This window comes from Alligator sinensis, unplaced genomic scaffold (assembly GCF_000455745.1).
Source record: "Alligator sinensis unplaced genomic scaffold, ASM45574v1 scaffold1907_1, whole genome shotgun sequence".
Taxonomy (NCBI): Eukaryota; Metazoa; Chordata; order Crocodylia; family Alligatoridae; genus Alligator; species Alligator sinensis.
In genome coordinates, this window is record NW_005843160.1 from 86,407 (window position 1) to 98,488 (window position 12,082).

The 12,082-nt window shown below is 50.5% G+C and overlaps 1 protein-coding gene across 1 annotated transcript; it reads left to right on the plus strand.

Annotated features, from left to right (window-relative positions):
• The first annotated feature begins 5,168 nt into the window (after positions 1 to 5,168).
• Positions 5,169 to 12,082, plus strand: LOC102384487 (chymotrypsin-C-like). Its single transcript, XM_006037680.1, has 8 exons — positions 5,169 to 5,208; positions 5,986 to 6,074; positions 6,169 to 6,266; positions 6,465 to 6,587; positions 7,022 to 7,158; positions 9,413 to 9,558; positions 10,262 to 10,411; positions 12,065 to 12,082. Exons 1-8 carry the CDS (start codon positions 5,169 to 5,171, stop codon positions 12,080 to 12,082), a joined length of 801 nt encoding a protein of 266 aa, XP_006037742.1.

Here is a 12,082-nt window from a genome sequence, read left to right on the forward strand (position 1 = left end):
TGGTACATTTTTTTTTCTTAACTAAAATAAAAATTATATTTCCTATGTGTGCCGTGTGGCTGAATTAAGAATTTTGAATTAAGTGGGATGAAGCATATATCTGTGTCTTGAAATGTGAAGGTGTCTCCACCCACTATACGAGATGCTGCCCTTACACAGTATATTTGGCTGCAACTTGGCAGATAAAATAGATGAGAGTCTCAGTGCTATATAGTGAAGAAGCAGATGTGGACGACCTGACACCATCAGAAGCCCCCGTGTTAGCGATACAGGAAGGCCTGGCAAAGACTGTGTCACCAAGACGTGCACCATCCTGCCACAAAGGAGCAGATCTGCAGTCAGCAGCTCATGCCCAACTCTTTTCCCTCTCTTTGCTCAAACCACTGGCTTCCAAGCTGGGGTTTTTCTAGAGTCAAAGCAGTAGGCGCCTCTTCTCCCTTAAGGAGGAAACACAGCACTGTCACCAGCTGCTGATCAGCTGGGGCCTCCACCCGTGGTCCCCACAGTCCAAGCTGGGAAGTGGAGAGGAGAAGCAGGGTTAGACTCTCCCCTTGGTTACATCCTGAACCCAAGGGGTGGGAAAAACATTGAAAAGCAGCCACTCGGGGGAACAAGGTAGGTAGCAATCCTGTAGACCGGTCCTTACCACAGCTGTCCTCGCCCCCAGCTCCTACATGCACCCCTGCAGCCCCCTATTAAGGAAAAGGCTCTGTGTGGCGATGGATAGTTACATTGCAACAGGCATTTTTCAGGCTCGAAGCCCTGACAAAGACCAGACAGCGACACCCACTAAGGAACAGCCCTGGGGAGAGTGGGGGGAAAAAGGACGGGCACAAATGAGAGCAGTAAGATGCAGTTTTTGGAGAATTAATGAAATGAGCAAGTTGCCTAGAAAAGAGATCCCCTGCCCAAAGCCTTTTAGGGATTTTCAAGGAGATCCAACAGGATTCACTACACGACACCGAATGCAAGCTAATGAGAACTGGGGCTGTACCTTGCGCAGGAGAAGGAAGAACGGAGGTGGAGGGGAAGTGAAAGCAAAGCAGGGAGCTGTGGGGTAGGAAGCAGAAGGGGGAGGAGAGTGCTGAAGTGAGCGTGACAGTCTTGCCCTGTTGCTCCTCGGTCACAGCGTCCACCTCCATCCTGGGCAAGTGCAGACACTGGTCAGGGTAGCTGCATGGTAACCTGAGGCAGCTCCCCTGCTATTCATCTGCTTCCTTAAGCTCATGCCAAGAAGTGATGGTCTCGCACACATGCACACCCCCACCATTGCTCAGTCCTGCCAGTCCAAAGACTTCTGCAGACTGAAAGTTATGCCTGTTAGTTTTATGGAAAGCTGAAGACTGTATTATGATTGATAATCTACCCCATCCTTCCCTGTGACAGCACCCAGAGATCATCTCCTCATCCTTCCTGTGCTAAGCCCATAACATCTGCTTGTGCCAGAGTGCAGCTGCACTGTGACAGCCGTAGCACTGACTTCTGCAAACATCCCAGGGATGATTTGTAGGTCAGATGTGATAGGAAAGAGAGACCCCCCTGGGCTTTAATGCCAATCAGTTTGCAAGCAACACTTGCACACTTATATACATGAGGAAGATCAATAAGAGTCAGCTGCATCTTGGGCAAACAGTGTGGATCTTGGTGGCAGGGAGGCTCTGGGAAACCTGAGCACCCGGCTACACCATTTCCAGGACATGGCTGAAAAATGGGTCCATAACTAAGGACTTGTTTGGCCTTCTGTGCAACACCTGTTAGCACGTAGCTTTGCTCCCAAGTGCCAGAGAGACGTGCTCCTGACTCCTCCATTGTTGTGGGAGCTTGGTCGAGTTCACTACAAGGCGGATGGGGGAAAACAGTCCTCACAGCAGGCTGAGTTCAAGACTGGATCATCTTAAGCTGATCTCTCTACGCAGTCTTTTGCAGTGTCTACCATGTGAAAGGAACTAAATCCAATACGGGAGGGGATGCGCTGGTACCCAAGTCCATGACAGCAAACCTGAAAGCCCCTCCTTAGCTGACGCTCCACAGGAGCTTCTGTTTTTGTGTCAAAGTTCCCATGTGGGCTTGATGGGACTCAGCAATTTGGCACCTATCACACGCCTACGCCTGCTCAGGATCCAGACACAAGCTACTCCTCTCCCAGTCATCGCTAAGATGCAATAGCTGGTAGGTGTTTCTCTAAGATGCACTGACAGCTGGGCATGAGGAGGGGCAGCAGCACCTCCATCTTCTTTTTCACTTGCTTTGGGTGCCTTCTTGCAGGAGAAGGTTCATGGCCATGAATCTAAAGTGAAGGGAGGCACCTTCCCCCAGTGTGAAATTAGGTGGCTTACTGCCTTTGAGACAGGGCATAGGACCTCTCCTCTCCTTGGTCTTGCTACCAGCAAGCTTGGGGCAGGTCCCCATTCAGTGTGCTGGTCTCGTAGGTCCTTAACTCTCCCTAGGCATCATATAAAAAGCCCAAGCACCTCACTTCAGCATGAGGCCTCCCCAGAATGGGGGGGTCCTTATGCATCTGAGGTTGCAAGACTGACCCTTCACCCTGGCCTGCTTTGTAGATCTAGCCCTAAATGGCCAACACCACTCCTTAGCCACAGAGCTACCACATGCATGAGGAAAGTGGTGGCAAGCAGCTGGAACTGGCCCTGGTTGTACATTCAAACCATGACTCTAAACTGACCCCAGCGACAGCTGTGTTTGAGCTACTTCCAGCATAGGCACAGTGCACAGAATGGGGCCCAGGTCTTGAAACGCCAGCCCAGCTCTCCATCCCCCAGATGTCAAATCAGATGCTTCAATCCATTACAAAAAGCCAGGCTGTTTCCAAACTTGAGCTACATGACAACCTTATAAAAGCATTAGAAAGGTCAAGCAGTTTAAAAGCAGAAAAGCTACAGCCACATCACTCTAGTGACATTTAGAGCAGAGGACACTGAAATAGCAATAAGTTCCCTTTACACTTCCATTTTAAGAAGACAAAGCAGGTTCTCCCACCCTTGTTCATGCTGAAGACAACCTCGCCTCCCTGATGTCCCTTTGCAGCCTGTGGTATTCAATGCTACAGCGCTGGTAAGAGTAACAGAGCCCAGGCTCCAGGTACCGCACTGCCTTTGTGAACAGACTCCAAGCACCGATCCTGTCAGGTATCAAAAGCCAGGTGCCGTCCACACAGAAACATCACATTTACTGTTAAGACTATGGTAATGGGTGACCTGGTAACCATGAAACGCCAACCTTCCCCAGGAAGATAATGAGCTTCAGGAATAAATCCTCTTTTGCATAATTACAATACCTTGCTCTTTTATCAGCATCAGTTAGGCTTAACCTGCTCTTGGTAACAGGGTTCGCATTTCATTCTTCACACACATGGACAAGCTGATGCACAGAGAAGCTTATATATACTAACCTTATCAGACACTCAAATATGGTACAAGCCTCCACCGAGAAGGGCTTAGTGAGCAACTCTGGTTTGTCTTTGATGGCATGAGGACCTCTATACGGCACAAAGGCATTGCCTGGTTCATCCATGCGTGTTCACAGCATAGGGTAATCGCTCCCCCAGAACGACTGTGGTTTTTGACTCTGTGTTGACCACAAGAGACCATATTCTGGCCTCTGTAAGAGCACAAACATACCAGACTCAATGGAAATCAATGGCTCTCAGAGTCTTATACTACCAAAAGAAAAAAAATCCACTGAAAAGGCAAACAACTGTGCACTGCCCTTTAGCTCGGCACAACGAACAGCTGGAACCTGGCTTCAACCAGCAGAAAGCCAGGAAAGACTCACCTCCTGTAGCAAAACCCCAAATACAGGAGGCCCAGTAGTCAGCATCAGCAGTGGCTCTCCAACTGCGGTCTGTTCACATGGCTCTAAATAACCATACAACAAACATTTGATACATATAAAGCATATAACCAAGTCAAGGCCGGTGGGGCAGGGGGAATATTTGGCACAGTCATACACACAAAAGGGTGGACCCAGGCAGTGGTAACTAGCAGGAGCAAGAGCTTTACAATGATATAGTGTTAGATTTGGCTCAGGAAAGCTGTCACTGGAGTAGAGACAGACTGCAGGGGACCAAAGGACAAGGCAGGGGGGCACTAAAATGTAAGCAGTGGAGCCGGGGGCTGTAGCTGGAGAGGAACGTGGGTCCGGAGGAGCAGAGCGGGCAATACAGGGCATAGCAGCATGGTTGCATGTTGGAGGAAAGGTGGGGGTGAGGTGGGCAGAGGGGCCAAGAAAGGAACAGCAGGGAGAAAAGTCAGAGGCGATGGGTCCAGGTGAGGGGTCAGGAATCAGACACAGGAGCGCCATACCCAGGGCCCAAGCCCAGGGTGGACAAGAGCAGGTGACAGGTGCGATGGGAGTGTCTTGGGCTTAGCTTCACCTTGGAGCTCTGGGATAAGCAAGCAGCAGACGGCCCCTCCCGGGAACCTTTGCAGCCTGGGCCCAAGCCCCATCTAATCACCAGGTTTGCCGTTCCCAGGCTCGCTGGCCACGTCCCAGCTGCAGGGATCACTTAACCCTTCACCTGCCCAAGGGCTGGGGATGCACGTTATTTGAAACAGTAACGTGCAGGTCTTGCCTGGGCAGTGCAAGCCTTCGAGGGGCCACAGTACGGATCTGTGCTGAGACTGCTTGGATTATACATCCCTCTTGCCTTTGAGGAGCAACATCTCCCCCCTCCTTCAAAGTCCACTGCTGGCCCCATTACAGTAGTGCATGGATATCCATTATCCCTCCAGGACTATACCTTGTCCGGCTCTAGGTCATCATCCAAGAAGCATTTCTAGTTCCTTGAACACGCCCAGTGTGTCACCCTGCCCCTGGGCTATGGTCGGAGGCGCATGTACGGCGTCACTGCTGTGTGAATTGGAGCATGCTGAGCAATCTGGAAGGGGGCAGCCCAGCCCTTTGCCTCCAGGGAGGAGCAATGCTCTAGCTCATCGATTTTCCACAGCAAAGGCATGTCTCTTTTCTCAAAAAACACCCAGCGTGCCATGTTTGCCCACTGATAACTTGCCAAGGTTAGGACCGAGGCTTTATCTCATGGTGATGTGGCTTTCCATTGCAACCATCCCCGCTCCTGGCTTCAGGTCAAGCTAGCTTTGCGCTATAAATACCGTGAGGTTGCCTTCGTTGAGCCTGCAATTCAAGTCACCATGTTCAGGTTTGTGTGCCTCATCCTGCTCCTGGGCTACGGTAAGTTTTTCATGTATGCCATCCATGCTATTTGGTTAGGAGGGTGCTTCAGTTTGAAGTACCCAACTCTGGGGGACCTGGGTGTAGGGAGGCACTGTACGAGTACGATACGGCCATGTGAGAGCCCTGGACATGAAGCGCATTCACAGTCAGAGCCCAGGGAGCAGCAATGTCAGCTTCCTACTGTTATACCGTGGGGAGAAGTGCACACTGTGGGGAGAAGTGGACACGCTGGAGGGCAGGGAACAGCTGCAAGCAGACCTGGACAGGTTAGACAAATGGGCAGAAAACAACAGAATGCAGTTCAACAAGGAGAAATGCAAAGTGCTGCACCTAGGGAGGAAAAATGTCCAGCACACCTACAGCCTCCCGGTAGCCTGTTCCAGTGCTTTACTACCAACCTCGGGAGAAGGTTTTTCCTCACATTTGAACCTGAGAAATTAATTTGCGTGGGTGAATTTTTCTTCCCCCCTGCAATATATTGTATACACACATACACCCTCTCAGACTGGGTTAGTGTGGTGTACCACATCTGCTGGGAACATCCCATTTTGGGTTGTCCAGCTCAGACAGACGAAGGGTTCGCCATCCACGTGCTCACACTGAAAAAGAGAAGGGGGGAAAGAAATCTCACCAGGGTACGGCCATCCCCAAGGTACCTTGGATACTCTCTTTACTCTTCTAGCTGGGCTGCTAAGGAGACAAGGAACAGGACACAAGTAAGCATTTACAGTACCTTTGCCATGCTCATCCCTTGTTCCCTGTTGTATTTCCCAGCCTACAGTTGTGGCCATCCTTACTTCCCACCTCTCGTCTCCCGAGTGGTAGGAGGTGAAGACGCCAGACCCCACAGCTGGCCTTGGCAGGTGAGGATACAGTGCACAAGCTTGGTTCTTATGGCTCTTCCATTGAGCGCACTGCGCAAAACCCAGCTAACGTCCTCACATGTTTGCATTGCAGATTTCCCTCCAATACACCAGAAATGGAGCCTGGCATCACACATGTGGTGGGTCCCTCATTGCTACCAACTGGGTCATGACAGCAGCCCACTGCATCAGGTACAGGGGCAACCAAGGGGGGATGCACAAGGCATCCTACTGCCTCCTACATTTATGAGTTAGCACATTAGATTAAATTTATGGCCTTGTTGCAGCTTTGTAGCTCCTTTGATACCTGCACGGCAGCTGAGGGTTTCAGGAAAAGCAAGGTACTTGACAGCATACCCATGTCTTCTCCTGCTCTGTTTGTTCATGCAGCAAAAGCAACACCTACAGAGTCGTTCTGGGGAAACAGAACCTGAGACAAGAGGAGCCCGGGTCTGTGGTTGCTGCTGTGGAGAAGATCATCGTCCACGAGAAGTGGAACTCCCTATTTATCATGTAAATCCACGGCTTCCTAACATGCACGGTTGGGGTGGGTGGATCTGCAGCCTTGTCCTGATCAACCCTATCTGCAAGGCTGCCATCGCATCAGCCTGGTTTCATCCCAAGACCCTGAGATCTAAAAAAGTGTCCCAAAAATTGCAAGAGGGGAAGTTGCTCTTTGTAAAGGGCAATCTTGGTTGTGAGGTATGTGAAGAGGATTGCTGTGTGCCGTCAGCAGTCGGCTCTCTTTTCCCACTTACTAAGACACACTGCCTCCCCCACCGGGGCCAGGTCGGACCCAGAGTCGTGCCCCAGGTTTCTTGAGGTGGGGGAATGAGGGAGCGACATCACTTGCAGGGAAGGTGCTGAGGTCACAGATGCTCCCCAAAACCACCCTGCGATTTCCAGCTGAGTTTACCCCTTGTTCCCAATCCCAATCTGTGTTTCAGCAACGACATTGCCCTGATCAAACTGGCTGAACATGTGGTACCGAGTGAAACGATCCGGCTAGCTTGCCTGCCGCCAGCGGGCGAACTTCTGCCCCAAAGCTTCCCCTGCTATGTCACTGGATGGGGACGTCTCTCAAGTAAGTAGAGCAGCTTGTCCTATTGCCCTGCCTTCCAGCACCTACTACATGTCCTAACACCAACGCATTGGGGGTGGCTAGTGCAGGGTCCGTGTTCCCAGTTGGCTGTTTGCCACATCCATGGGTGTCAGATCAGTTCTCACAACAGTAGAGGAGAGCTAAGATATCCCAGGAGCTGAGTGGTGGGTCCCTCATTGCTACCAACTGGGTCATGACAGCAGCCCACTGCATCAGGTACAGGGGCAACCAAGGGGGGATGCACAAGGCATCCTACTGCCTCCTACATTTATGAGTTAGCACATTAGATTAAATTTATGGCCTTGTTGCAGCTTTGTAGCTCCTTTGATACCTGCACGGCAGCTGAGGGTTTCAGGAAAAGCAAGGTACTTGACAGCATACCCATGTCTTCTCCTGCTCTGTTTGTTCATGCAGCAAAAGCAACACCTACAGAGTCGTTCTGGGGAAACAGAACCTGAGACAAGAGGAGCCCGGGTCTGTGGTTGCTGCTGTGGAGAAGATCATCGTCCACGAGAAGTGGAACTCCCTATTTATCATGTAAATCCACGGCTTCCTAACATGCACGGTTGGGGTGGGTGGATCTGCAGCCTTGTCCTGATCAACCCTATCTGCAAGACTGCCATCACATCAGCCTGGTTTCATCCCAAGACCCTGGGATCTAAAAAAGTGTCCCAAAAATTGCAAGAGGGGAAGTTGCTCTTTGTAAAGGGCAATCTTGGTTGTGAGGTATGTGAAGAGGATTGCTGTGTGCCGTCAGCAGTCGGCTCTCTTTTCCCACTTACTAAGACACACTGCCTCCCCCACCGGGGCCAGGTCGGACCCAGAGTCGTGCCCCAGGTTTCTTGAGGTGGAGGAATGAGGGAGCGACATCACTTGCAGGGAAGGTGCTGAGGTCACAGATGCTCCCCAAAACCACCCTGCGATTTCCAGCTGAGTTTACCCCTTGTTCCCAATCCCAATCTGTGTTTCAGCAACGACATTGCCCTGATCAAACTGGCTGAACATGTGGTACCGAGTGAAACGATCCGGCTAGCTTGCCTGCCGCCAGCGGGCGAACTTCTGCCCCAAAGCTTCCCCTGCTATGTCACTGGATGGGGACGTCTCTCAAGTAAGTAGAGCAGCTTGTCCTATTGCCCTGCCTTCCAGCACCTACTACATGTCCTAACACCAACGCATTGGGGGTGGCTAGTGCAGGGTCCGTGTTCAAACAGTGAGACTGGCTCTGCCAGGCTGCCAGTCCATTGCTCCCGTGGGGACATGCTGTGGCCGCTGCCCGCTCACAATGCCCACTTTCTTCCCATTGCCCCTTCATGCACTGCTATCTCCTCCGATCAGAAATAACCAGTGACCTGCTCCATGCACAGCCAAGAGTGTGGTCTAGAGAAATGATTCATGTGACCTGGGTTCTCCCAGTCCTGCAACAGGGGCTGCTGGATGATCCTTGGGTAAGTCACTTCACCCCTCTCTGCTTCATTTGAGCCAAGGCCCTTGCCCCTTGCCAATGGAGAGAACTGAGCAGCCTCTACCCCATGCAAGTTAGCGTCAGGACTGCGCTGCAAAAGACCTCCAGGCACGCTGACCTGTGCTGATGGCCAAAAGGAATGAGAACCACTTTGCGAGAGGAAGCAGGGCACAGCTCCCCCAGACTGACCCAGCTTCTCCATCCCAAACCGGGGGATCTGTTACTTCCCTGGGAACCGCTGAAGGTTTCAGCTGCCCAAAGAAAGGGAAGAAACCTCAGAGGCTGGAGACAGAAACCATTTAGGAGGAGCACAGTTTGGCTTGTTCATCTGCTTGAGCATCAAGCATTGCTCCCTGCAGCACATTTCTAGAATCTGCCTAGGCTAACTTTCTGCTAGTTATCACCTTATATCTACTTTGGCTCATTGGGCAGCATGGTCAAGTAAAGCAAACTATCACGAGGCCTTGGGAGACCTTATTTAATTCCTGTCTTTGCAACTGCTCTGTGGGATGGCCCTGACCAAGGCCGTTTCTATCTCTCAGACTCAGTTTCCCACCTGTTTAATACAGTTCCTGATACCAGCCTCCCTTGTTCAGCTCTGTGAGATCTGCCAATGAACAGCACTGCATAAAAGCTAGGCATAGTTACTACGACTATTGCTATCATTACTGTTATCCTAGGACATAATCTTGCTCATGTATGAGACATTTGCCTTTCACCTGTACGTAAAATGCTCTTGATAGTCCCAGTCTTGTGGCCTCCTCTGTTTTGCAGCTGGCGGCCCCCTTCCTGACATCCTCCAGCAGGGACTGATGCCCATCGTGGACCACGCCACGTGCACTCAGGCAGACTGGTGGGGCAGCACCGTCAAGACGACCATGGTCTGCGCAGGAGGAAATGGAATCATTGCTGGGTGCAATGTAAGTCCCTCCCTCCAGCAATGTCTGCAGTGATGCTCATGAACTTCTCTAAGAGCTTTGATTGAAAGGGATGCTGAAACCCCATCTCATTGCGGGACGTGGGAAATCATCTACAAGTTAAACCAGAGACCTGGCACCTCCGCCAGACAAACCTTGTGGGCTCTGGGGTACCAGTTTAGTGGACTGCAGAGCAGTTCACACCCGGGAAGGCGGCACTTTGGCACAAGAGCCTACAAGCCAAAATCCTGTTACTCCAGGCAAGTTCATCGCATGTGCCCTCACACGGTTTCATAAGACACTACTGTCCTTGTCTCATGAGGGTGATAGGGTGCTATCCACCCTGGTTGTTTGTCCCAGTGGGATTGCTGCCTACATCTTCTGAAATATATGATCATCCAAAGCTGTGCGTGCTCATAAAATACTGACCTGCACACACAGGGCTCAGTTTGAGGAAAAAATACTGTTGCAAGTCAACTCTTTGGTGGAAAGACAATAGCCAGCTCGACAGCCCTTGTCTCACCCGTCACTGTGTGTTCACCTCTCATTTGCATTTAGACAATGATTTTAGTGACTTTTGAGAGTCACTCAATCAGCCCACATCCCTCCTAGCACGAGTCACTCCAATACTGCACAGAAAATAAAAGGGGCCGTATCCTCCCCATGTACCAAACTCATCAAGGTCTCTTATTTAATTTTTTGTCAGGGGGATTCTGGAGGCCCCTTGAACTGTGAATCCGGCAACACATGGGAGGTGCACGGCATCACGAGCTTTGTGTCTAGTCTGGGCTGCAATACTCCTAAGAAGCCGACTGTCTTCACTCGGGTGTCTGCCTTCATCGACTGGATACACAAGGTGGGTGTCTGTCTGTTAAAGCAAAGTCTTGGGTATTTAACCTTCTCTTTGTGGTTAATAGTTCCAAAAAGCACGCCTATCTGACACAATGCAGGCATGGTGTAGCTGTGATAGGCCAGACAAAATACAAGGCAAGGATTTTTTGTGGGCTGTATCTTTTATTGCACCAATTATATCATTGGGTGCCCTTCGTTTTACCTGCTCTTTAGCTCTGCTGTTTGCTTTTTTGTCAGAGACCTGAGGAAGGGAGCAGTGGTAACCCCTTGTCTCGTAAGGGCGATAGGGTGCTATCCACCCTGGTTGTTTGTCCCAGTGGGATTGCTGCCTACATCTTCTGAAATATATGATCATCCAAAGCTGTGCGTGCTCATAAAATACTGACCTGCACACACAGGGCTCAGTTTGAGGAAAAAATACTGTTGCAAGTCAACTCTTTGGTGGAAAGACAATAGCCAGCTCGACAGCCCTTGTCTCACCCGTCACTGTGTGTTCACCTCTCATTTGCATTTAGACAATGATTTTAGTGACTTTTGAGAGTCACTCAATCAGCCCACATCCCTCCTAGCACGAGTCACTCCAATACTGCACAGAAAATAAAAGGGGCCGTATCCTCCCCATGTACCAAACTCATCAAGGTCTCTTATTTAATTTTTTGTCAGGGGGATTCTGGAGGCCCCTTGAACTGTGAATCCGGCGACACGTGGGAGGTGCACGGCATTGCAAGCTTTGTGTCTGGTCTGGGCTGCAATACTCCTAAGAAGCCGACTGTCTTCACTCGGGTGTCTGCCTTCATCGACTGGATACACAAGGTGGGTGTCTGTCTGTTAAAGCAAAGTCTTGGGTATTTAACCTTCTCTTTGTGGTTAATAGTTCCAAAAAGCACGCCTATCTGACACAATGCAGGCATGGTGTAGCTGTGATAGGCCAGACAAAATACAAGGCAAGGATTTTTTGTGGGCTGTATCTTTTATTGCACCAATTATATCATTGGGTGCCCTTCGTTTTACCTGCTCTTTAGCTCTGCTGTTTGCTTTTTTGTCAGAGACCTGAGGAAGGGAGCAGTGGTAACCCTTGTCTCTGTCCCTCCCGAACCATACAGTTGGTCCAATAGAAGATATCACCCACAGAAATCCTTGCCCGTCACATACCCAGTTCATGCATTGCAGATCCTTCGTCCCTCATTTCCCTTTCCAGACATTCTAGGTGGCCCGGTCAGGAGTCTAGTCCAAAGTCTGCTTGTTCGGCTACTGATACCTTGTAAAGGTATCAGTGGTGGCTCTGGAAGTGTCATCATCCAGATCTGAGCTTGACATCTCTGGCAATGATCTCTATATCCCAAATGCTTGTGGGACATCCAGTGTGGTGGAGAGCCTTTGCATTTCATTAAGGAATGGGGGAGGAAACACGAGGAGCAAGCAGAGAAGGGGCTAGATCATGAAGTGTGGATTTTAATCTGGCTTTTAGACCTGCCAACACTGCAGGCTGTTTGGACCTGGATCAACAACAGGCTTTTCTGTAACCCCTTTTGCACAGGACAGCTCTGGATGCATTAGAAAGAGTGGGTTTTCACCAGAGCAGGACCATTTACTCTGGGAGAGAAGGAAAATGCAGTCCATGAAAGATAACACGTTTTTTTCTTATCTCCTCCGACAGCAAATGGCTGAAAACTGA

Coding starts and splice junctions, on each gene's coding strand:
- LOC102384487 (XM_006037680.1), top strand. CDS start 5,169: ATGTTCAGGTTTGTGTGCCTCATCCTGCTCCTGGGCTACG. Junction 6,267..6,464: donor ACAGCAGCCCACTGCATCAG/GTACAGGGGCAA, acceptor TTGTTCATGCAG/CAAAAGCAACACCTACAGAG. Junction 9,559..10,261: donor GAATCATTGCTGGGTGCAAT/GTAAGTCCCTCC, acceptor ATTTTTTGTCAG/GGGGATTCTGGAGGCCCCTT.